This window comes from Triturus cristatus, chromosome 2_2 (genome assembly GCF_964204655.1).
Source record: "Triturus cristatus chromosome 2_2, aTriCri1.1, whole genome shotgun sequence".
Classification (NCBI taxonomy): domain Eukaryota; kingdom Metazoa; phylum Chordata; class Amphibia; order Caudata; family Salamandridae; genus Triturus; species Triturus cristatus.
The window spans coordinates 234,649,304-234,676,415 of NC_140582.1; the positions used below are offsets into that span (position 1 = coordinate 234,649,304).

Here is a 27,112-nt window from a genome sequence, read left to right on the forward strand (position 1 = left end):
ACTCAGTAGAGGAGATTCTCTTAATTAACCAAGTGAAACCCTACACCATCATCAGCATTAAAACCAGATACAAAATTTGAGAGGAAAAAAATAGATCCAAATGGTCTAATCAGAGATATCTGTTCCTTAGCTTTACCCTTTTCAAGCTCCCTACTCCCACCCAAATGTGTTAGTTAGAGGTTTCCCTGTGGTTTTCCTTACTGTGGCCACAGAGGAGAGTCCAAATTGTTTTCTTTTTTTTCCAGACGTGTTAACTTTCCGACCCAAATAATTCTGAATCACCTTAGTCAAGAAATAATTACGTGCTGAAAGAATTCTGAAGATCCTTACATGGCAGTAGAATATGAAGATCTCATTTCTGCCCGTATGCGGCCATTTTGCATGCCAACAACATTTATTGTGCTTGCCTTGCCAGCATTCGCTTTTTTACCATTGACTGAGGAGCAATGGAGCCTCTGTTGCTCTTGTGTGTTTTTCAAGAGGATGGCTTGGTTTCATATTTGCTGGTGAGGGTTTCAGTCTGAAAAGGGGTTTTCCAGTCTGCTGAGTTTCGCTTTTTATCTTGAGCCTCGTGGAGCGAGCAGTCCTGCTCTACTAACCTTCATACTGCGTGCAAATGTTGTCAAGAAAGTTTTTCATGAGTCATCTTTGCACTGCTGTTGTTCTATTTGGCATTGCCCAGTTACAGGTGTAAGAGAAGGGGCTTGAACCCAAGGATATGATGTAACACTTTTGAAGTGGGACATAGTACACATGCATTGCAGAAGACACCACTGGAAAGTAGTTGTGAAATACATGTAGAAGTGTAGTGCACATGTCTATGCACAGAAGGCCACCTGAGGTAGCAAAGTCCTTCCCTTTCAGGGTTTAAAATCTATTTGCAGAAGGAAGTGAATACCCCAAATCGTAAGTGTTTGTGGAAGTTTTCACTCACTGTTAAAGATGGGACCATCTTGGAACAACCATAAACCCACCATTGTTAGAAGATTGGCTAGTACAGAACATTTGCAGTACTGACAATTTCTGTTCAAGCAGATCCAATTTACGATTCTAAATTAGCATCATTTTGGATGCTGCGGCTCAGGAACAGGATTGTTGTCTCCTAACTGTCTCTATAACACCTATGCTTCATTTAGGTTCCCAGATCACTTAATCTAGTTTGTGAGGTATGCTGAGCTGTGCTTAGGTGTGAGAGGTTGGTGTGGTGTGCTGTGTGACTGAAGAGTCTGTATTGTGATGTAGGGTAACATTTGTATATTGATAGAAAGTTTCATGTAGTCAATGTTATGTTTTCTTGGAGTGGGTTCTGGTTGGTAGAAGTTCCTGATGAGTAGTAGAGTGATCCTGGGGAGCGGGTGTGTATTTCTGCATGTGTTTGGAATTTTCTATGAGATGGTGGTGAAAGAAAATAGCAGACGGGTAGTTGTAGGCAGTGTTGCACTCATACGCTGATGCTGGTGATAGTGTTACAGTTGCTGTAGTTTTGCTGGGGTTGGATCTGAGTGTGGTTCAGTGGTAGGAGTCCTGTTGTGGCAAGCATAGTAGTAGTGAAGTGCTAAGGTGGTGGTGTTGTGAAACGGCTGATTATGGTGTAACTTGGCAGTGATAGTGCATTAATCAGGAAGTGCTGTTGAGGGTGTGGCGGTGATGGATTGCTGGTGAATGGTATTACTTTGGTTTGAGAGCTGCAGTGTTAGCGTATTGCTGGGCAGGGACCATGTTTCAGGGCGTTGTGCATCTGAGTGTAGTAATACGGTAGTAGCAGAAGGTGCTGTGTAGGTAGTTGTGGCGATGGTTGCGTGGTGGTGTGGGGAGTGCAGAGCCAAGCGTGATAGTTTGGTAACATTTCGGTAATAGTGTGGTGGTAGGTATAGTAGTGCACTGCTGGAATGGTTGTGCAGGGAGGGAGGGCTGTAATCATGTATGGTTGGTTTTGATGAGTTGTATGTTGATATAAGACCATGGTGTTGTGATTGGAAGTGTGGTGGTGGAGTGCGCTGGGTGGTGCCGAGATCGAATGTGCAGTCCTTTGAGGTGGCATTGTGGTACTAGAGTTAGAATGGTACTAGCAATGTGTTAGTATAGTACTGGTGGTGTATCGCTAGGGCGCTGCGGTGGAAGGGTGATACTAAAGCACCAGTATGTGGCTCCGAATTAGAAATACTGCGGGCATCAATTAGTCCAATATTCCGGTGGATTACTTTTGATTTTGAGATAACTGGGTATGGCATGCAGGAATCGATGTTTGTGCACCGGCTTTGGGATCAAAATGGTCTCTTGAATGTGATCACAGAGAGATCAAAGATGGGCCAGTTTTCTGCCATGAAGGCAGACAACTAAAAATATAGCAAAATATGTTTCCACTGTCGAAATTCAGCTGTAGGCCAACGTCATTAATGATCCCTTCCAGTAATATGGAGTTCTGGCCGCCTACTTTTACTTTAACCAAGCGTCATGTTGTAGGTATGAAGTGCATCTTATTTACAGAAGCTTAATTTGTTGGCTGACTGAAAACATCCATTTCTCTGGAGCATTTATCCAGCAAGGAAAGAGGGATGCGTTTGTCAAACGTTTGCTTGTCCTTGGCATGTGCTCTTATGTGGCACAGACAGTAGGTGGTACTTAGGGGAAGTTAATCTTGTTCCCTTCCCCTACATTCGCTGGTGGCTTGCACCTGGCATGTCTCTGAACAATGAATGCGGCTTTCAGAGTCACGGGAAGATGTGAGTAGTTGCAGCCCTTTCATTAGGAAAGGCCAAGAAAAAGCCCTTTGTCTGCTTATCTGGGAGACTGCGCTGAGGCCCAGCTGCGCTGCATTCATCCTCAGCGCCTTTCTATCCACCATCCCCAGACAGCTGCTAAACAACATGCACGAATGTATCCTCCCATTCTGGGGCAGCGGGCTGGAAGAAGTCAAGCGGGCCTGCTCTTTTTTTCTGTTCTTAGTTGTTTTTGTTCTTTTGGTTTGGTAGAGGATGTTCTGAATTGTCCCTGCTGGAGGTGTGCTGAAATGCTTCTGGGTGAAAAACTTGCATCGCTGTCCCAATCATGACATGGGATTTTCTTTACGGCCTTGTTTGTGGGCATTTTTTGGTATCACTGGATTGGCCGTGGTATCTTCTGCGTCTCTATTCAGAGCTACCTAGTAGTTTCATGTTTTGTGTGACATGTTCATCCAGGACTGGCTTTTCACAGACTGCACTTTGCATGCTGAGATTTTGAGCTCTTAATTAGGATTAAGCGAAACTTCAAGTCCCAGAATGCCGTTCTGTTGGGTGAACAGCCAGGAATGTCTGAAGGTGTCGCACATGGCTAGTGCTACATGGCATCTATGGAGGACTCAAGAAGAACAGTCCAAATTGAGCCATAGAATCTTTTAAGTCCTAATTAGGATTCAAACTCTTAATTTCAACGAACTCTGTTATTGTTATTCATCTGTATTCTGTTTCCAGGGGTTTAATTGGCCCTTTAAAATGAACGTAACCACTTTAATGAATCTTATTAACTTGACAAAGGACAGACATTTCAAAGCATCCATCTCGAACTACAGGCTTTCCATTTACCCATCAGGCCGTTTGCAATCAGATTTCTGTTTGTTATTTCTATTAGTGGCTCCAGGGTGACTGCAGATGGATCCCAGGTTTCCATCAGAAACCAGGACCATTTTGTCCTGTGATGGATTGATGCAGGTCTCGAGTTGTGACTAAAGCTCAGAAATGCTTCGGTCACCCGATCCGTGTTTGTTCAGTTTTTATTCCATGAAACCTATGAAAAAATTATTGTGACAAAAGCAGGAATATGTCGCAAACGTCCTCTATAATCCTCATGTGCCTGTTAAAAAAAAAAAAAAAAACCTCTGGAAGCAAAAGTATTGCCTCCCTCGTTTTGGGTGTTTGGCTTTGGAACATCTTTCTTAATAAACAGAATAAGCCCCGGGAGATTACTGAGGAGGAACCTTCTTTCCCAGAGTGAAGCACACTGCTGGTTTCTGTGTTCAAGACTGGAAAGGCTTCGATTCTTATCTAGTTGGAATTTTTACAAGTAGCATTCTAGCCTGCTGTTTAGGGCTACGAGGGCCGAGTGTTGGGCCCCTAACCGCGGGGAAGGAGCTATAAGGCGAGGCATGGACATTTAGCGATCTCAGGCCTAGAGATAGAATGCTAGCAGATCATTCGACCCGCTGAGGGAAGAATGTTCTAAATTAAACTGAGGAAACAGAAGGGCACTCATTGGAATGTCGGAGCAGAAGTTACGTTGCAGTAGTTATTGGCCCTCAGCCTCTCCATTGTCTTCAGTGCAGCTTCCAACATTCCAAAGTGCTAATCATTCAGTTTAACTAGTCAAGCCATTTGATTTGGTCTTTCAGTCTGTGCCACATTGCAGTTTTATTCATTGGCTAGAAGCTTACGGGTTGTGGCTTGCAAGGACAACAAACCAGTACTGTTTAAAAATAAAATAAAAATATGTATCCTTTTTTGGTAAATCTTTAGAGGGTGCAGGCAGTGGTCTGAGGTTTACCAACACCATTCACAAAGGCGTCCCCAAGAGGGGATTTACCCTTTGCTAATCCGTTACCCCCTCCATTGAGGTGTCGGAATCTGATCAGTGGTTTGCAACCATGATACATGCCACATCCAATCACAGTTAGGAGAGAACACACCATTCACCCCCTTCGCAGTTGCTATTTAGTATGGGTTTCTAAACCCATTTTGTAAGTCAGAAAGATTTTTCCGACTTGCAAAATGGGTTAATACTGATTTAAAAGCCATTTTGTGATCTGAGACCCTGTAATGTTGCACATTGCAGGGTTTGCGATCGTAAAATGTTTGTACGTCTGGACGCTTGTCTCTCCTGCATGGACAAATCGGTTCATGACACGGACATGTTGATGTCCACAGATGCAGCACTTTGGTCTATGCCCTTGGGAGTGGATTTGTGTATAAATAAAACAATATTACATTATGATACTGATTTCACATGCTGTTGATTCCATAAAGAGGTGTACTCTATTTTCCGCTAGTTGCCCTACTTCCTCGTGCAGTAATTGTATCCTGCTCATCCGTTGCTTTTGAGATGGTGATTTTTTAATAGGTAATATTATTGTTCTGACCTGGGGGCGGAAAGATGTTTGTAATTTTTTTGGCTCTGCCACCGAAGTTCCCCCTTTTTCTGCCTCATTACGAAGTTTGCTGGTATACCTTAGTCTGGGACCATTTTCTCCACACATAAAGATAATGCTTACACTGACGGAACATAGTTGGCAAATGGGCAAAAGTTTTCTCCAAGTTTACTTTTTGTGTAAGTTTTCTATACACAACTGCCTTGCACAAAAAATGTACACTAGCTGAATGTTTTATGCAGAGCCATTTAGTCACGTGTTATATGTGATAAGGGTGTTCGCACATAAATTGTAGCAAAAGTCTCGATTTTCACGTGCATGTGCAAAGTTTTCCCTAGATCTTCACTAAAGTGGCAAAAAATCTTTGCACACCCCTCAAATTGTGATGTGTGGCTTGTTTTGAAAATGCAGGCAGTGATCCGCTCAGTCATCCGCAGAGGGGCTTTAGCTCCAGTGCTTCGATGCCCGATACTGCCAATTACATGCTTTTAGCCATCAGAAATAAGCAAACACTAGATCACCTGACCCTAAGCAGATCACTTTGAAATCCATCTGCTTCCTGCTTTCGAATAATTAGATTACAGTCTTTGTTTATTTTAATAGTATGCTCCCAAACTAAGATAGTCTATTGTTTTTATGCTGCAGGACAACCCCCATCAACTTCCTATACTTAAGCGTTATTGGAGTGATGTGACAAATTAGTAATTTATCTCATTTTCAGGTTGGCCAGTGATAATTTAAAGACAGGCGTGATAAAAATTAAAAATTAATTTTTATGGCGAAGACAAATGGCTTATTTTCTGTTTCTTTTGCCTCTAGTCTCACTGCAAATAAATGCAAATGCAATACAGTGCAATGCACAGAACAACACGTATATGACCTTCCTCAAACTTCTGTTAACTTCTGTTAAAGATGTCTACTTTTATTTGAATTTAGTGGGCAAGCGGAGCTTTCAGAGGTATTTTCAACTTTGTGTCTGAAGTTCTCAAGCTCAAGGTAGGCCTCACCAAATTTCTGACCAGTAAAGACTGGGTCCAGCCTTTATTTTCTGCTGGAGTCAGCTAACTGGGTGTCACCTCCTGCAGTCCCCCATCGAGCCATGACACTGGTTGTAAGTGTGCTTTTCAAAAAAAAGAAAAAAAGTAACAATAAAAAGCAAAAAATAAGTCTTTATGGAAATAAAAAGTGTTCAGTGCCTTGAAGACACCCACGGCGTGTTGTCATTTTATGAATTAATCTAATTTACTGACGCTGCAGACCTTGGAATTATGTCAACTAAACTCAGTTTTCCTCTGTCTTTCTACAGACAACTCTTATTCTGAGCCTCCTGATGTGCAGCAGCAGTTGAATCATTACCAGTCAACGGTGTTGGCTAAAAAAAGTAGCCATCCTGGGCCTGGGAGCAAAGGTGACCAGAAACCGGAAGCTGTCCACAACTGTGAATTCTGCGACTTCTCCTCCGGTTACATCCAGAGCATTAGGCGTCACTACCGAGACAAGCATGGAGGGAAGAAGCTGTTCAAGTGCAAAGAATGCCCTTTTTATACAGCGTTTAAGTAAGTTTGTAGGTAAATCTGTTTCTTGGATGGTGTACGGAACAGTCTGGCCATGATGGACCTTCTGCGCAGAAGCTGTCTCTGGCAAATGACAAATATTTTAAAAACTTGCTGCTAGTTGTGTTCTCTGCACAAAGCTTTGTTCTGATCTCTGAAGTTAATCAAGTGCTTCTCCTTGTATGGTTTTATTATTATTTTATTTAGTAGTATGAGTGCATGGTAGTGATAGTGTAGCAAGCGTCCGCATACAATGTGCTATTTGTATTGGAAATTCCAAGGATTGGCCGCCTTGCCTTTATCGTGGTAATTCACAAACCAGTCAGTTCTTGAAAGTATCTTATAGCCTATCAGCAACAGGAAATGCCAGTGTATTTGTAACTACTGTAGCTTTTACACCTATTCATTTAAGGAATTTTTCATGCAAATGCTAAGTGTCTGTTTCTTCTTCTGCCATGTGAAGGAGATTCCAGCCACTCACCCTCCCCGATCCCAATGTTTAAAAAAAAAAAAAAAAAGAAATTATTACCTGTGTTTTGTCTGTTTAAGCGCTTTGTCGATTAATGCCCCATAGCCTCCAGTGTACTTGCCAAAATATTTTGTGTGTATGTACTGACATGCATGTATTTTTCATCTTATTGGCCGAAAGTACAGCAGTGCTCATAAATACTTCCCCCGACTTTTGGAGGATTTGAGTTAAAAAAGTAAACCATCTTCGAATATTTAAGGATATTTCTATGCCTCTTCTATGAGTTTTGGGGTGAAAGCATAGAGATATTGGCTCTTAAGGGGGGCAGCGATGCACTGGGCTCTTGGAGGATTGGAACACAGTAGACCTGTAAATGATGCACATATATCGCCACAGGAGTTTCCACTCCATAATCTTTTTGGCAGTACTCCATAGTTGCATCACAACTGCTCCGCGGCTTCAGCATCCACGTGCCTTTGCATGGAGTTCATCCATTTAAAAATATATTAATTAATAATCTCACAAATTGAACTGCTATTTGAACCATCTTTTTTGGAAAAAAACACTTTTTCAACTTACCCTCATCCAAAGATTGTTAACTTGCCTCGCTGTAGTTTCTCATTTCAGTTTGGAGGTTTAATTCTGTTTGTGTTATTGCGTCTTTTAAGCTTAATCTGATGCTTGTCTCAGTGTTTTACTGTTTCAGTCCCTTCCCATACATATTCAGAGTTGGCATTTTTACAGATCGCGAACTTATCTTGCCATTTTTGAAAGCAGGTTTAGAAAGTAGTTATCCCAACCCAAACCAAACGTCTATTTATGTCTGTCTCCCTTCAGCTATTGCACATTTGTTGAAAACTCCGAATGGAGGTATAGATGCGTACTCAGCATTGTAGACCGGGTCGGATTGGTAACGCGGGCACTCGGGAAATGGTCGAAGGGCCGGTAGCCGAGTACTAGCTGTGGGCTGTCTGTGCTGTTAGGATGCCGCCAGTAGCCTAGTGTGTGCCTGAGTGGCCTTTCTAGAGGCAGATGGGTGGAGATATCGTTCCCTTTCTTTCGCTGGGCTGGCCCATTCATGTATGTTGATTGAGCGGGGGCAGGGGGCCTTAGCAGAAGTGGTCTCACTTGCATTCATGTGTAGCTCAGCCGTGTGAAGTAATCTGTGAAGTTAATGAAACATGCCCCCCACCCCCTTTCTTTTCATAAAACTTCACTGAAGCAGTGTTTTGCGGAAAGGCAATACGAAAATGTGGGCCACTTTGTTTTGGTGTGCTCGGGCCGATTTTTGATCCCAATCCAACCCTGATTGCAGACATCCTTGTGGTAACTGTGTGAAATGGATGGGTTTATAGATGGGCCTTGTTAAACTGTCTTCATCAAACGTCTTTCTAGGTCTGCTTTTACTATGCATGTCGATGCTGGGCATTCGTCGACTCCTGAAGAGGGACCCAAAGATTTACGCTGCCCCCTCTGCCTTTACCACACCAAATATAAGCGCAACATGATTGACCACATAGTCTTACACAGAGGTAAGAAAGTGTGCTTTTGTACCTTACTCATAAATGACCATTGTTGGACAAGGCCTTCCTCTTTCGATAACGTAATGTTGTATTGTTCAGCTTCTTGAGCGAATGACCATATATTAACAGTTCATCTTTGTAATGAAAGGGGTTATTTAAGAATGGTTATATAATATTAGAAAAGACATATTAACAATCTTTGTTAGAACGTGTATGCGATAGGGCTAAAGTATTTGTCCTGAAGTCTCTAGTTTAAACTAGTAAAAGGTTTTTTGTTTGTGTGTGTGTGTGTATCAGTAAGTTAGTATTTCAACATTCAAAGAAATTCACACATAGAGTTTAAAATACAAGCCAGTGGTAATATGTTTTTTGCGGCTTGAATCTTCTACAGATTCACATGCTGCTGTAGGTTGGGTCCAGAATTATTTGTTTCATTTTGTAAATTAATGTTTGCCCTCTGGAGGTATATACGCTTCGCCACCCAACCACCAGATGGCAGGAGTATGCCTAATCGATACCACATATCAAACTACAAAACTATTGTAACAGGTCGATTCTATCTCGGAAAGGAACAGCTTGCAAATAAATTTGGCCAAAATCCAAAGTCATGGCAGTGAACTAACGAAAAAAGAGGAAACTCAATTGGCAACTAAATGGGCAAGGGCTGGATCTCGTAACTACCTACAAATACTTGGGAGTAATTTCGGACCACAGATACTCGTTCAAACCCCAACTAGAGTCCTTGCGAGGGAAGGGAACCGTGACTTGCCTGGCTATAAAATCTTTAAAGGTTACACTTCCCGATTTAACGTTTAACCCCTTGCTCCAGGTTCTGCGAGCAAAGCTACTGCCAACCCTTACATATGGGAGTGAACCTCTTCAAGGTAAAGACGCTACACTGTTGGATATAGTGATAGCCAAATCATACAGGGGCAATCTGCCAAGATACGTTTTTCCAGCGCAAATTCGGCTAGAATTTGGCCTTTTAAAACAAACACTGGAAAGACGGAGCGTGTGTGTTATTGGCTGGCACAAGATCCGTAGAGCTGAGGCCGGCTCTTTAAATTCAAATCTATGGGAAGAGTTTCTCTGACACCGAAAATCCTCAGCCAGAGATTACTTATTTGATTCACTCCAAGCCTTGGGACTGTCAGACCTCTGGGGCACCCCTACTGATCTCATTTCTTTCACAAAAGTCGTGAAAAAATCAGCACAAATCATCTCCTCTATTGAGGATAAGGAGACATTATCCAAAACAGCGCATGGCTGGATCACACTTGGCGATTATGTAACACTGCAACCTCAAGCATACCGTAACATTGGAATGAATCTAAAAACAAAAGAAAAGTTTTTAAAATTACGCCTTGGGGTAATTCCAGCTGCCCCTTACTTGCCGCCTTGGGAAAGAAAAAACTGCCCGCAACAGTGTTGCTTATGCAAAGCTGGCAAAGAAGATATCATTCACGCAATTTGCATCTGCCCTAAATTAAAGGACCTGAGGTACAATTTTTTACGTCCATCTTTTAAACTGCCTGGTGTTCGAACATGCAGCAAGCTGTCAAATTGTGTTTTAACCAAACAAAAACAAAATTGAACTGTCGGGTCACAAAGTTCTTTGAATTAGTAGCAGAAAGACAAAAGAACATGCCGAATGCGGATCAACAAAAGTCAGACTGAACAGTTCCGTGATGCCTCCCTGAAGCAATCGAACTCTTAATTACAATGATGATTAAAAACTGAGATTAAGTAACATTTTAAGTTTTAGAAAGACGTAAAAATGAATTTTTTAGTAATTTTTAGCAATGTTTTAGTTGTGTTGTAAAGGTTTTAATTAATCATGTACAAATAAAAATTACCTTACCTTATCTATCTTGCTTTCAGGGCATCAGTGTTTTTCATGAAGGCTTTTTCTGAAGAGATTGCATGGTTTCCCTTTTTGTTATAGGAGGCTTACCAGAGCCCTGCCATACATTAGTGGCTTTTAGTACAGATCCTGAGCTGGTTCTAATTCTACTAAACATGCTTTAGTCCCTTTCCACCACATAACATATGTTTGTATTCAGGAAGGCATGGGGCTGATTGGAATATATAGTATTAATGGGCTGCAGCCAGGGGTACGTCCATGTTTGCCATCAGTTTTTCAGGTCATTATGTCTTCTCCTGTGCCTCAGTGATGGGACAGAAGTCCTTGGAAGGACACTTTGGATAGTGTCGCTATTTGCACACAAAAAAAATTATAGTCTAAATTCCCTATAAAATCAAATGTTCATGAAATCAAGCATGGAAAAAAAGGATGTCGAAATAATGCATAGTGAACTCTAAGCTAAGGGATAGGAGTTAAAAAAAAAAATGTGATCATCAGATTTCCAAATAGCACTATATCATTATCCAATCTCGACTACCACACAAACTTTGAAAATTGCAAGACTAGATAGGTGACCTGAAGAGATGTCAGCAACAGGACAGATAGGGAGGGACAGCTTACATTCAACCTACAACTACTAGTTTCAAAAGTGGTCTTCTGTGTTGAAGTATCCGTTTAATGCAGTAGTCCTATGAAGTTGAGTAAAAGAGCACTTCAGAATTAAGGTTGTCACCTTTTTTTTTTTCTTTTCTCATAGCTGTGTCCTTTTTAGGCCTCCCCTACAAACAACATAAGCTATCTGTTGGCAAACAGACCAGCTGGATCTAATGTATACTTAGAGAGGACTTTGTGTCCACCCCTTGCTCACGATTAGATTAACTTTCTTGTATTGTAATGTATTGTATTGCATTGCAGCATTTATATAGTGTTTACTACCCCTGGAAACTTACCCTCATAAATCAATTCATTAGATGCTTCTGGCCAAAATTATAATTTGGTGAAGTGCAAAGTGTTGCTGTGAAGTTAAATAGGTAAATCATCCATTGTTGTTTATCAAGAGCTGAATGTCCATCACCAGCATTGTGCAGCCCCAAAAACAGCCATCCCCAAGTGAACGGTTATGGTATAACAGAAGAGATCTGTTACACCTTGCGGGTTAGTTTGGAGGACTTTAATATAGTCCACTTCTGCAAGTCACAATTAGCTATAGAATTTAAACTGCCTTGTTCAGTGTCCAGCTTCTGATTCTATGGCTTTCTTCCCTATTGTTGTTTTGGTCCTGGCCTAGGAGCATTTTGGTCTCCTGTTTTGATTCAATGAGTGAATCCATCCACAGCTGACCTCAGACCTTGCAGTGCATTAGGTACCGTGTTTTCTCACTCTGTGTCTTTCTGCTTCCCTGCTCCTTTCTACCCCACTCTGTTAAAAAAAATATTTTAAAAAAATGACTCCGCTTTCTGCTCCACAATGTGGCCATTCACCCCACCTGCCCACCTGCTGCTGTATCGACGGGCACCAGCTTAAAAATGTGTTTTAAACCATTCCAAGATAATCGTGTGTGTGTGCATGCCTGCACAGTGGCCATCTTGTAATGATTTTTGTTTTTGTAAAAAAAAAAAACTTCTTGTAAGGTGGCTACCATGTGTGCACATAACCTGTACGGTGGCCATCTTGTAATTGTTTTCCTATTTGTGTAAGAAAAATCTCAGATGGCCGTGGTGCATGCATAGGAATGCGTGGATGCCGTATTGTAATGATTTTCCTAACATAACAAAACCATTACACGATGGCTGATGAGCATGCTGTGCACACGTGGTGGCCACCTGGGGGAAAAATAAGCTTTAGCAAAGCCAGTATGTGTTACGGGTGAGACATATACAGTAGGTGTCACGTGTGAGACCTATTCGTGTTGCCATAGCTTGTTTCCTTTAATCTTTAAACCTTCATGCCCATCACACCCCCATTGGTCATATCTTTTCTGGGATCAGTTGCTGAATGACTTTGCTATATTTGTTATATTCTAGACTTTTAATGAACAAATTTGCAAGACACGGGTCACGTATAAAAAAGGATTTCTCTGTCACTATGACGGTGTTGAGTTTTTTTTTTGTTAGTACATGATTGTTCAATGTATATGCCGTTAGCTCATTGCTATGGAGAGGTACTAGATTGAGATCCAACTAAATATCATTACAGTGGCTGAACCGTTAAATATGGTAATCTGAGCAAATAAAAAGTAGGGATGAATTCTTTTTCCCAAGTTGTGAATAATATACCCACTCCCTAAAAGCTCCTTCAGCTCTCTTGACTCTTTCACTTACAATATATATTGTTCAATTGTCAGGAAAAAAAAACGATCAGCGCTTTTCTTTCTTATGGTGTTCTGATACTACATATTTTGTTCTGTGAAAAATTGAAAAGCATAACTAAATAACAGTTTTCCTACGTATTTTTTTTCCCATAGGAAATGCCCTCATGCCCCAACTTGCTCTCAAAATTTAGCATAATAGTGAGAAAATATTAGGTTATTTTTGGGGGACCGGGAGCCCAGTATAACTATTTTACATTTGACATGAAAAACTTTATAGACTACTCGTCAAGCTGTAGTTCATAGTCATAGTTTTGGCATGTGAGTGTCAGTGATGGTTATGCTTTGCTGCTTAGTATTGGAATAAACTTGATAAATCGGTTTGTAAAAAAAATAATTCTCACAAATATCAAAGATCTTAGTTAAATTGCCGGTTCACACTTCTTTGTACGTGTTTGACAAGAACAAACTTTTCTTTCTAAAATGTAAGACATTGTTTAGAAAGGCATTGCTGGTTCTAAAGAAGAGCATAATTCGATGAGAAACAGGGACATGTCCTATAAAACCTGCACTCTAGTGAGTAGCTCTGCATGATGCAATGCGCCACACACGGAATTCTGTTTACCTAATGAAAAGCCCGGGTGACTTAGAAGTCTTCATGGACTGCGGTAGTTGGTTAGGAGCAAGATTGGCCTGTGCTTTAATCCCACCAGACTCGTTTAACTAACTCGAAGTTGGTCTGCTAGAAAGGGATACACATTGTCCTGTTGCAAGCAGCTTATTTCCTACTTTCCTTCTGCAAAGCCAAACCTGCATGTGCTATATTGCCAGATGACCTGAAAATATTGCTTTTTAGTGTAAACTAAATAGAAACCATATTGTTTCATATTGCACTATTCCTGCTTCAAGAAGTGATGTGAAGCTGTCTGCAAGATTCTCCACTGCTTGTCTTGCATTTTAATGAGAGTTCAACAAATTAAAATGTTTCCTGTTGTGTTTTTGGAATGGTCACATCAGAACTCCCTTAAAATGCTTTTTATTAAATGTTTATGGTGTACCATTTCCTTCTGAATTATAAATATAGGGCCCGATTCACAAAGATAAACTTAGACATTTGTTCTAAACTTAGACCAAACGTCCAATTTTGCGACTTAGGAAATTCACAAAGGGCATTTACAAGTTCTATCTTTATGTTCCAAGTGCGGACATAAAGATATTACTCATAAATGCACTTTGGGAATTCACAAAGTCGTAAACTTAGATGTTTGGTCTAAGTTTAGACCAAACGTCCAAGTTTGCCTTTGTGAATCGTGCTCATAGTTTTTTATATACACACAGGGCCCATATATTTGCTAGAATAAAGGAGGATAACTTCCCAGTAGGTTAGGCACAATTATAAATTGTCCTCAGCTTTCGTCATCACGCCAAATGCAGATTCCTGCACATTTGGTTTCCCAAGCACCAATAGATGCTGTTTATGTGAGTTTTAATGCTGCAGTGAATCTAAAAAGCCAATTTTCACTGTGTGATAATGCCTTCCTTTGAGACCAAAATACGTTGATTATTGCATTGATGCTGATTGTTGAGTTTGTTGCGAGGTATTGTCCCCTGTGTGGGGGTTTCTCTGCCACATCTTACCACCAGCAGAAAAACAAGGACAGATTCTGGTTTACATTGATTCAGAGAACCTATAGTAGTGCTTCTAGCCTAGTTTGCAAGTTGCAATTGGTTTGTATAAAGAGCTATTTCAAACTCCTCGTTGCACAGTGTTAATCCTTCTCGAGGATGGGTTTGTCTTTTGTGTAAACGGTAAACAAATTCTCATGCAGTTGTTAATCCAAGTCCTACTCTGGTTTGAGTGTAGCTGACTATTGAGAGATGTGATTTACATTCCAGTTCTAAATAAACCCATCCCCGGGTTTCTAAGCTAAACGGAATAGGATTACCCCACTCCCTCATTTGAAAACATTATTCAGTTGAAAGACCTAAATAAAGTGAAGCCTATTTACACCACACTTTACTACACTGTGTTCTGGTTTAACTGTTCTGTGTGGCATACACAGTGCTCAGTAGCTAGGCTCACTATATGTGTGCTGAATAAAATAGATGTTTTCGGACACATATTGCCCAATGGTGTGCCCTTTACATAGAGATATAGTTGATCTGGTTTTATTAATTGAAGAAGTCTAACTATCCTGGATTGCATGCAGACTTTCATGTTATGGGTGTGGGGTTGTGTGAGCACCCTCTGTTTGCATCTTTTTTAAACAGTACATTTATCTTTCTTGTCGCCTGTCCCCTTCGCAGAAGAGCGAGTAGTTCCCATTGAAGTGTGCCGCTCTAAGCTGTCGAAGCACCTGCAGGGAGTAGTTTTCCGCTGCGACAAATGCACCTTCACTTGCTCCAGTGACGAGACCCTGCAGCAGCACATAGAGAAGCACAATGAGCTCAGGCCCTACAAGTGCCAGCTATGTTACTATGACTCCAAGGAGAGCGAGGAGCTGGACGATCACCTGAGGGACGAGCACAAGGTAAGCCTTCCCTTCTACCCACACTACTTTCCCCCCATTCTGTTGACAAAATGTAGCCTTTTTACAGCCTGTGTAAGGACACACACATTTTTTTAAATCCAATAGTAGTCCTTAAAGGAAGTAACTGTACACTTGTGAAAGGAACTCCACCACTCTTAAGGCGCTCAGGTTAAAGCGGGTCTAGAACACATGAGTATTAAGAACTGTGGGGTTGTTGACTGGGAAAAATGTTCATATGCACTCACAGCTGCCCAGAGAAGTAGTAACTCTGTTTGCATGTTGCACACATTACGCTGGTTACTAATCTAGCAGCACACCTTTTAAAGGTATTATTCCTTCTATTCAAGTGTTTGTTCGTCAATCTTCCAGCTTTCCCAAACTATTAAATTTGAGGTTTAATCCTGTCATGTCCATCTGCTCCTCTTACAATCTTCTTTTATTGACACCTCGCTTTAAAAGAGCCTGTTTCTACGTATTAGTCTACACCTTATGGAACACACTCCCTTATCTATTCGCAAATAACTAAAAACATATCTTTTCTTTCAAAATCTGACTTCTGTCTTTGCTTTGTATCCTAGCGCAGTATCCTAGTGCATTAGATTTCATTGAGGTGACAGTGCGTGCTATAAGATCACTTTAACAGGAGATAACCATTAGCCTGTGTATTTAAAGAGGATGTTCAAACCTATTCCAGGTAAATGGTTAAAATTAGCTTCCTGTGATTTTACTTCATGGTTTTGACCAGTGACGAACGCCCATACTGCCCTGAATATAAATATCTACTCGGTATGCTTACCACAAATGCAATCTGCCCTCATCTTCCCTGTGATCTTTACCTCTGCCATTCCTTCCTCTGCTTTGTATACTGTGTATAATTTGGCTACCTACTGGTATTCTTATGCTTTTGTATTTTGTGTTGCTCACCGTAAATACATTTTTTATAGTCTGATCCATTGTTAGTGAGCTAGCTTTGTCTGGGAGAGGTTAAAAAAGCAACCCTTCCTCCAAGGGGGATGATTCCGGCATGTTACCCATGTCTGGGAGTGCTTGTGTGAGTGCATGGCGAATTTGCAAATAGTGGAAAGTCTCTCCCCGGACTAGTTCTTACTTCACTTGTAATTCACTAAATGTGAGGATTTTACCCTGCTTTACTAAAGGACCTAAATTAGAAAGTCCAATTGTATCCCACTTATCAAATCCTGGTTGGTGACGGAGGAGCCATAGTTTTTGAGAGGACCACATGGGTGTAGCTTGAGTCAGCACATCTGTCCAACCCAGACGTTTAGTAGCTTGGTGCCAAATTTCCACAGTTCTCACCGTATGGCCCAGATACCTCTTTTTTTGTGTTTTGTATATAGTGCCTCCCAACACCCCCCTCGTCCCATCTGATATCTATCCAACATATAGGCAGGGTCTGTCGGAGAACGGTACAGCCAGTGTTTTACAGCCACTAGTTGTGAGGCCCAATAATAAAGTCTTATATCTGGAAGTGCAAACCCCCATCATACCACCCTTCCGTCAGTTTATGCAGCGCTATGCGAGGCACACCTCCACTCCACAATAGCGAGCGGATCTCGCTTTCAATATTTTTGAAATAGGAGTCGGGAATCGTGTATGGGCAATTTTGGAGGAAATATAAAAATCTTGGGAGAGCTAGCATCTTAAACAGGGCAGCCCTCCCAAGCAAGGAGAGCGGCAGTGCTCTCCAATGTTTTACGCAATTACGAAGGCGATCCAAAGGGACAGCCAGATTTCTCTCATAGGAGAGCTGGGGGTCTGGTTTTTTTTCTCCAGAGTTTTGATGTGCCCCTCACATACACCTTTTGTACAGAGCAATTGATTTTTTCTTTTTCCCACTGTTTCCATTACTTTTAAGTTGTAGTGCATCAAACACAATGTGTCCACACTCGTGCGTAAGTCTTATTGGTGTGCATAAAGAAAACTTCTCCCGCACAGCAAGCCATGTTTTGGCTTCTCTAGTTTATTGCTCCCCGCACTGATTACTTAGTTTTGTAGGCTTCTGAAAATGTCTCTTTAGTAAATAAGCAAAGGGATACACATTGGCTGAAGTTCCTTGCTGCTAGCACCATTGGACCAATAGGTACTACAATGCATTGTACGAAAGAGGCATACCATAAATGAGAGGTAATGAAACGAGGCCTAGGAGAGTCTTTTCAGTGTCCAATGATATTTGATTAGTTGGTTGTAGACTAGCCCTTCCGTTCAAGGAAATTCAAAACCACTGGTTAGAATGGAAGCAGAGTGATTACACCGGAAAAAGATCATCCCTCCCTGTTAAGCAATGGCTCTGTGATAGCTACCAAACTGCCTTAAAGGCCTCCAAGACTTGGAAACAAGGCATTCCCTTTTCTACATATGACATGCTTGCAAGAAAGTGGAATTACCTCTTTTCCTCTACTTGTTTCCAGTTAACTACTCTCCTGGAAATTGACCACAACTTAAAAGATATTTATGCACATAGAACATCCGTTTGTAAAGGCACATCAAAACCCTAACACCACGCTACTGAATTAGATCACCAAGCCCGTGCAACATTGTACCTTGTATATGGACGTTAAAGTGCCATTGTTTCATGACAGGTGATCACCGCTGACATATTTCTACTTTAATTATTTTAGTATGGTGATCTGTAACACAACTGTCCACTAGTAGAGTGGAAACATTAGTCTGGTGAACATGGAGGGGTAAGCTGGTGCTGTGAACTGCAAGAATAAAATTGAAAAGTTGGCCTGGAGCAGACAGGAACGAATATGCTGATAGATATCTCATGAAAATACACACACACACACACCTTTCTATATTTAAAGTCTGCTGCTGTTTTTAGGTCAGTCGGAACTTTGAGATGGTTGGCAAAGTTAACTTGGATCAGCTGGAGCAATTGAAGGGAAAAACAGAGACTTTCAGCAGTGATGAGGAAGAGAAGGATGATGAAGAAAAATATGAGGAAGAAAAGGAAGAAGAAGAAAAGGAAGTGAAAGAAAAAGAAGAAACTAGCAAGGCTGAAGAGACTGGTAAGTCGGAAGGAGATGTGCAGAAATTACATTTAACTTTAATTTTAAAGAATCTGGGATCGTTTTCCAACTAAATTGCATATGATTAAAAAGTACATTTGCTAAATAAATGACTGACAAGAGCAACACCATCTTATTCTCTTCATACAATCATACATCTAGGATAACTCCACACACTCTTGTCCTCAGTATAACCTCTCTCTCTCTTACATAAGGTGAATTAGATGTGATCAATTTCTTTTTTGTGCATGGGTAGAGTGTGAGTACACTTATGTCGTGCTGCATTGCACACACCGGGTAAACGTGCATGCATTGTTCAACAGGTTCGTCATGCAACTCTGACTGCAGAATCGAGGCGCACTAGAGTATTGGTGCATGATGGGAAGAGCAGCTATGTGGTTTGAAGATGCAATTGTAAAAAATTGTTGGCATGGCTGATGGTCAATTCAGGATTTATAGAGAAAGAGGGAAAAAATGGCAGTGGCAATGAAACCTCTCACAGCCCTGGAAGGATATTTCTTTTTCTAGGCAGTCAATTTGTCTTATACCACCACTTTGATACCTTTACTCTGGCATACTATTACTACAACACTCTATCTCTAACACTGAAATGACTATTACTTAGGAGATCATTATTTAGACCTTCCATTAGATTAACACCGTAAACACGATCTTAATGCTAGCATTAACCCTAAAACATGTTCTAATAATAACGCTACCTATACCCTTAAATCAAATTCAGTTTAATTGAATTACCGTTTAAAAAAATGGTTCCCTTAGGTTAATCATTAATTACATTGTTTAATTTAATTTAGGTTGACGTTACAAAGTTATCCTACCCTAATGCTAATGTTATCCTTAATCCAAATTTAAAAATTGGCATCTTACTCTAATACTAACACTAAAATCAATAAAATGTATGTTATTACATTTAGAAAAGCTTACTTGTAGTGGTATTGGAGCTATAATGGAGTATAGAACAAGTGGTAATGTTGAAGTAATGCTTACATTACTTAGCAGAAAATTCATTAATCCAATTCTATTGTCCTCGCCCCAGCCCTTACAAACATGAGGTGTGTGTGTACCCCCATGACATGCAGTCTGCCAACCACCTAACCACAAGCCCCTAATTCCTCAAAAAAGAGGCTTAGTGTTATAGACATCCTATAAACCATCTCTCTACTAACAACAACTTCAAAGTAGAATACCTGAGCTTCAAGACCGCTTTATGTCCAGTCATCATAATTAGTAGGATGAAGAAGATTGAATTGGAGTAATGAAATTACCTGTAAGTAATTTTGGAGTAATGAAATTACCTGTAAGTACTGGAAGCACCACCTTCTCATCTGCTTCCTTGTTCGAGTCGTAACTAACATGAGGATATGACCAAGAATACATATGTGCTGTCAAAGAACACCAGGTCGCTGGGGTCATAACAAACCAAGTTTTAATACAAATAAACCATCAATCCAAAAAAATGCTTACTGCCCCCTCCAGGCAGTACATAATATAACACATAGCAAGATTACTCCTCCCTTGACCCAACTCTAGATGGTAGTGAGACAAGAATGCAGACACAGACAGGCAAGCAACACCCATTGGGCTCACCGTGCTTCCAGACCAGACAGATTCTTAATTCTGGTCCAATAAAAATAAATATATTTTACTCACTAACTTAACAAAAACACTTAATAGACATCAGTGGTCACTATTAAAGATCTGTCCAGACTATCACAGACTACAAAATGTCCTTGGAGAGATGGCATAAAAGTCTTAATGACCTGCTCGATCAGTGGCCATGAGTTGAGAGCTTTTCCAAAGTTGCTCCCCAGCTAAGACCAAATGCATCTCTTCGGAGAATAACAGGATCTGGAAGAAACAAGGGAACCCCCAATGAAAGGTTCCTGGGAGAGAGACTCCTACCAGTGAAGTTCTTTGCAGAGTTTTGATATGATGGGAATTAAAGAATGTAGTAAAAAAGACACAAGTTTCTGTTGAGTGAAATTCATTTAGTTCAATATGCTTTTGCTAATGGAATTTGCAAACATGTGCTTCCGATGGCTACATGGCTACATTGCTGCCTTGGTTGGCTGTAAATGCTCACAATTAAGTAATATAACTCTCACAATTTAAGTAGAGTTCAGATTCTTGGGGAATTCACAAAAATCATTTCTATGCAAGTCATACATTTCCATGAGTGGTCTTTCACCTGCCACGCACTCATAACAAGCAGACTAGACTACGGAAACGCCCTCTACACCGGAATCAACAAATCCCTGCTCCGCAAACTCCAGACCATCCAGAACACCGCAGCCAGACTCGTCTTCGGCATCCCACGATAGTAACACATCACCCAACACCTGCAAGACCTCCACTGGCTCCCCATTGAGAAGAGAATAACCTTCAAGCTACCCACTCATGCCTACAAATCGATCCACAACACCGGATCCCAATACCTCAACGAAAGAGTCTCCTTCCACGTACCCAAGAGAAACCTCTGCTCCGCCTACGTCGCCGAACCCCCGCGCATCCGCAGAGCCAGAGCAGGTGGGAACATGGTGGAAATAGTTAACTGCACATTCAGGCCCTCATTACAACTTATGCGAAATAGGATGAGGTATGTACCAAAAGTGGTAAATACCATTACCCCAGGATGAGGTGTTTACTACATGTGTTTAATACCTCCTCTCTGACATTTATATCTTGCAAATGAGGTATAACTTGCGTAATTGGTATTTAATTAATTGAGTTCAGCATGGTATGCCTTTTTACGGACCTTTTGCCTGATAAATTTCAACAGGTTTGAACTGCTGGAATTCATCATGGGAAAACTGCTAGGGTAAATTATCACACAACTCTTTATTCCAATCACAGTGCAAACAGTGGTTTGCACAGGGATTGGAATCTTTCCCTGAACAGGGCCTTAATCTTTGTACCACCTGATAATTGTGTGTCCCAGTGTAGAAATCCCTTTTCACATTGCAAACATGCCGGATATGTGTGTTTTTTCCACCAAATTGTATACAACATTTTTTTTCTTTTTTTTTTGGCATTAAAAATTACATTTGCAAATTAGTTGCTAATCTTTTTAACAAAGTTTGATAATAACTACAGAAGTATGACTCTTTTGGGTGTTCTCCCACATTGCTTAGGGCCACCCTTCCCCTGGGAATGTTCCCACTCCCTAATACCAAATTAATTTAAATGAAAAACCTGCCTTGCTGATACATTTTCTACTTAACAAGTGGGATTTAAGCGTAGAAAAATCCAGAGTCTCCAGAATAAAATGTGTGACTTATTTAAAGTGTTTGCAATTGTAGATGCTGTTTACGACTGCAAAAACATTTCTGAATGAGGTCTATTTTTAGGTGAAATGGAGAAAGAATAATGTAGACTGCACTACGTAAGATTATGTGCATAAACACTTTATTTTCCTGATTTCTTTTATCCCCAGTGGAGTTTCCTTGTACTGAAGACCCTCCTCAGGCCAAGCGATTTCCGTGCGAGTTCTGTGGAAGAACCTTTGCGCTTGGATCCGAATGGGAACGTCATGTGCTAAGACATGGCATGTAAGTGTATTGTGGAAATTAAAATCTGTGCACAGGGCAAACATTGCTGCAATTACTAACAGGTTATTCAATCAAAATATTTTACAGAAATTCTACATAAGTTTTACTTTTGGGCAAACTGAGAAGAAGTAAAAACATTTTTTTTTTTAAGAAAATTGGACCCAGCTACCGCCAAAACGACTGAACAGAATTAGACCAAATTTAGCAGAAAGCTGGCTCTTAGTCCAGAAAGAGTGCAATTGGTGTGATTCATTTCAGTAGTTTTTGAGAAACTGAGGATAAAAAATATAGGTATTACACACCACAGGCCATTTGCGGATCCATTGCGGAGGAACCATGGAACAAGCCACGCTAGGAACAGTTGACTGTGACTATTCGTAAAGGATCCCTGAGCCAAAGCGCAGGAATCTATTGATTGGCCGCAACCCAGAGACAAATGTTGCACCACTATCTTAGGACTCTGTCCCCGATTCCTGGAATAAATTTAGAAAAAGAATATATTTAGAAAAAGAATATAAAAGGGCACGGTAGTACAGTGCATGGTGAGTGTACGAGATATAGTTAATGTATTGTAGCGAGTTAGACCACAAGACTGTGTGGGGAGATGCACGGCTTATAATAATTTGAAGGTGGCATGTAAATTCGAAATGTAAGTTATATCTGAGTTTAGAATTTCTAATGTTTGTATTGTTTAATTTTGGTTGGATAGCAACTATAAATAAAGTTTTCCTAACTATAACTTAGCTTTAACCTTTGGGTTTAAATATACCACCTACCAACTGGCTTACAATGTGCAAAGGCTTAAAAACATTTCCAAACTCTAAGGCATGCAAATTTGCATGTAACAAGACTCATTACAATATCCCTTTCAAGTCAGATCCAATAATTATTAACAAAAGACTGACTTGCAAAACAGAATTTGCAGTTTATGTGCTGGAGTGTCCCTGTGGGTTGAGCTATATCAGCAGCACTAAGCTGCCAGCTCACAAGTGGATACTCAACAACATTAGGGCCATCAACAATAAAGACCAAGCCTACCCTGTAGCCAGGCACTTTGAGGAACATCATGCGAGCAACCCTGTACATTTGCAGTATTTTGTAATAGACACAATCCCCACCCCTTAAAAGAGGAGGGAACCAAGAAGCCAAATTGCGCCTCTTGGAAACAAGATGTATGTTAGAGCTTGACACCAAGACTCCATCAGGGTTGGACGCCAGTGAAGATTTCTATACATGTTTATGAAAATAATTTTCCAGAGATATTAGGTAACATCTTTATTAGTTTGAATTTGTTCCATCTTATTCTACTATTTAAATGAGAAATGTTAATTCGTCCTTGTTCAGTAACATTTTTTTAAATTATTTAATTTACACTCTGCACTATGTTTTGCACTGATTAGGGGTCAACAGGGTGACTCGCATATGCTGATCAAAATTGAGACTGAGGTGATTACAATGTTGTATAACTTTGTCTCAGCCCACTTGGGCGTGATTCCGACTACGTTTAACGGCAAGGAGTGAAACTTCATGACACAATAAGATTGTACCAATATTTAGGTTCATGTAGTTGGACTTGTACAATATAACAGTGCAATAATGACAATGGTATTTAATTTCCTGATGTAATTTGGTAAAGTACTTGTTAGCATTTTTAGCTTTTTACAACTCCAACTTTGGTGTGTTTTAACAGATTTTAAATGCCTTTTCTACTATTGTAAAACCTTGCATTGTTTATACCATGAATTTTAATACCATGTCCGTTTTCTATATGTATGCATTTTTTATCCATATATTTATACATTTATGTATTTATTATGATATTTATTTGAATGCATATTTGCACTTTGTGAACCTCTTGCTTAAATGGAACTGAGTAACTCTTTCATTTTTATGCATTTGTCACCTCAGCTGATCACGTAACTTCCTGCACTGTCACTTTAAATGTTGATCAGTTTCAAAGCAACGCGTCATTTGATCAAGGCCCGAGTGGGGGTCAAAACACGTTATAGCGGACATGTTGGGCATTTAATAAACATATACTGAATTGCACAAAGAACCTTGGGTCCGCTCTTCGTCTTTCCGTGAAGGATTGGGAGCAGCTGAACGGCTGTTGCTGAGGCGAATCCTACGTGAGATATATATATATATACACAATAACCATCCATACACATTGAAATTGCAAGATATTTCTTGTTTGAACCCATTCCACATAAGCTGCAAAACCCAATTCCGAGCTAAAAATTGAAAAAACTAGTTACAAACCAAACAACAAAAGCCCTGCTTGTTTGATTGGACTCCCATTTGAGCTTGCAAGGGCTCCCAGATAGAGAATTTGATCCAGTGCCATAACAGTGTTGGTGAGGATTATAAAAATGCCAGTAACCTAACATATGCTTATCTCTGCTGTGCCCCATTAATGCCATGGTAAGCACATGCATTTCCATCTATATTTATCAGTGGTGTAAATGTGTATTGGTGTCCACACTGTACAAGTGATCTCAGTGGAACTTGTTAAATCATTTTGCTTTTACTGTTCTAATACATTGTTCCTTCTTTTTTAAACAAACTTTTTGCAGGATTGTGAATGATAGCAAAAGACGAGGACACACTGAAGATCTACAACTAAAAGAAAAAGATGTGGTAGTCGTCAAGGTGCCTGTGTTGGATAAAAGACAGGAGAGGCAAAACATTGAGTTGGCCTACACCATGCAGAATGACATGTTGTCTTGGTCCGCAAATACTTCTCACATAGGTTTGACAGAGACAACGGTTGAAACAGAATGAGCCCATGTGAATAATTGTTCGGGGCACGCACAAACTCAAAGGAAACAAAGCTGCTTTTAGGACAAAAGATCTATTTTCAAAGCACTGGTACTCCAAGGAGTATGTATAGTAAAGTTATTTAACAAATAATTTGACTCCCTGGTTTTCACCACATCGGTTTATTATAATTTTATACTTGCTGACACCTGGGACAGGAACTTAATTCATGTGGACCTTATAAGGCAACTCCGTTAAACATTGTACTTTGCAAGAGGGTTTCGGATCATTTTCCTAACCGGAAGAACTGTCTGCCTGGGGAAGCAAGTGACTCTGAGAAGGACGTCTGACCTTGAGACCTTTCAAAGGTGTTTTTTTTTTTAAAGTAATTTTAATAATGGTGTGCTTTTCCAGACTGTTGTATGAAGAAACAAAAGCACCAGAACCACAACATGAACTAAAACTCAAAACTGTTCTAGTACCTCAAAATGATCCAAGGGAAGACTACATTTTTCAGTACTACCTGTTGTCGCTGTGGGAAAAATGTAGATCCTCCTTGGCATGGTAACTTCTACCCACATTGGCGTGAAAGAAACGGATCCACAACGTGGGTTTTATTTCTTAAAATACTGTGATTTTTTTTTTTTTATATTATTTTATTAAAAAAAATGAAAAGCAAAAAACAAGCGGACTACAACTTACTGAATAATTTTTGTGGTGAAAATGACCTTCTTTCCATCCATTACTTTGTGTTTCCACTTCAAATTTAGGAATTAACCATTTCAGATTGGCGACTTCTAAGGCGCATTACAAGGGACAGACGGGGCTGTCTCCTGTTTCAGGTTTCGAAACTCTATTTTCTGATTAGCCTGAGATGTCGCCAGTAGAGCACAATTCAAGTTTTTGGTATGGAAGTAAAACGTTGCTGTTTGAGAGCCTAGCTTTCGTATTGTTTTTTTGTTTTCTCACAGAACTCTTTGCTTTGATGTGAGTAGTGACTGCTGAGGGAACACCTATAAAATGGATGAAATGAAACTATTTAATGAATAAACTAATTTCTGTGTGGCAGACCTATGCAGTGCGTAGGTGCGAGCAGCGGAGGCCTCATGACCGCTTTGTGACTTATTTCCGTATGCAAAGCAGGGAGGGTACAGTCTGTAAAAAATACTTCTATAAAATGGGAGGACATGGTCATATTACCTAGAAATCAAGATAACATTTGATCTCACCACAAAGACTGCTGCTAGGCCTCTGCTTTATGCTAACCAGACAGTTAAGGATGTTAACAGTTAAAAAGTATAGATAGATGTTGAAAAATCTGTGGTTTTGTCATCAAGAACAAAAATGCAGGATTTGCCTCATCAGTGCATATTGACTGGATTGGTGTCGGTTGGATGAAAAAGTAAGCAATAATGGATCGTTGCTCCCAACAGCTAAGATACATTTAATCTTCCCAGGCAAAGCACATTTGTGAGTGCTGGCTGAAAAAGCATGCTTATTTAAATGTTTTAGTTTTTTCAAATTTGTTTTATTGATCTTTTTTCAGGGTCAGAAAATGAGCATCTGCTTTATAAAACGACACTTGGTTGTATGGCACATTTTAGATTAACCCTGGGCACTCCTGTTTTTTCAATTGGCATAATCTTCATATGCATACACTGTTTCCTGTCGAAGAGTCAGTGTTTGCAAAAGTTTACCAAAAACTATACAAATGATTGTGACATTCTTTCATCACTACTTTATTTTTAAACAACTTGTAAATATTGCAATCTATTAAACTTTGTTTTGCTAACCTGTTAATAAAAATATGGGGCCATTATCATTTTACCAATGCACCATGTTTTTTGTTTGCATATCTGTCCTCCTTTCCTCATAAGGGTCTTGCCAAGACACTTATGCCAATAATTCTTGCCAATAATTGACTTGTAATGCTGTAGTACTTTTGTTATTGCTTCAAAAAGTGTGCTTTTTTTGTCACCACATCTCCTCACTTGCACAAACATTCGGACGTAATGCCCAGCTCTTCAATCTTATGCTTCATTCCCAAATTTAAGACTGAGTCAGGACTTTCTCTTTTCCCTTAAAAATAAATAAATATATATTTTGATGTTTCCACCAGCCCCCATAACAGCTATGTAATTTCCTGTGTCATACACAACACAGAGACCCCGACAAGGAGTTGGATGCAGTGGTATACCTAGATGAGATACCTATGTGCTCGATCATAACTGGTGCTGTGTTCTGGCATGTTGCTTTTTTTTTCAGAACACTGGGCCTGATTTCATCAAAACACATGGATTGGACAGGGCCTGCAGCCAAATGCGCATCCTGGCCCTTGCCGAAGGCCCTCCTACGGCACTGGGAGGATGGACCTCTCCCTGTTG

General features: G+C 40.3%; 1 protein-coding gene across 8 annotated transcripts in view; it reads left to right on the forward strand.

Moving 5' to 3' along the window:
* Nucleotides 1-26,555, forward strand: part of ZNF462 (zinc finger protein 462) — a 204,631-nt gene extending 178,076 nt beyond the window's left edge. For all 8 annotated transcript variants that reach the window (XM_085641286.1, XM_085641290.1, XM_085641289.1 and 5 more), the window contains 6 exons: nucleotides 6,426-6,675; nucleotides 8,537-8,673; nucleotides 15,144-15,367; nucleotides 18,213-18,399; nucleotides 21,854-21,968; nucleotides 24,545-26,555. In XM_085641286.1, coding sequence (XP_085497412.1) covers nucleotides 6,426-6,675; nucleotides 8,537-8,673; nucleotides 15,144-15,367; nucleotides 18,213-18,399; nucleotides 21,854-21,968; nucleotides 24,545-24,752 — 1,121 coding nt within the window. In that variant the 3' untranslated portion in view covers nucleotides 24,753-26,555. The remainder of the gene's footprint in view (nucleotides 1-6,425; nucleotides 6,676-8,536; nucleotides 8,674-15,143; nucleotides 15,368-18,212; nucleotides 18,400-21,853; nucleotides 21,969-24,544) is intronic.
* Nucleotides 26,556-27,112: the final 557 nt, after the last annotated feature.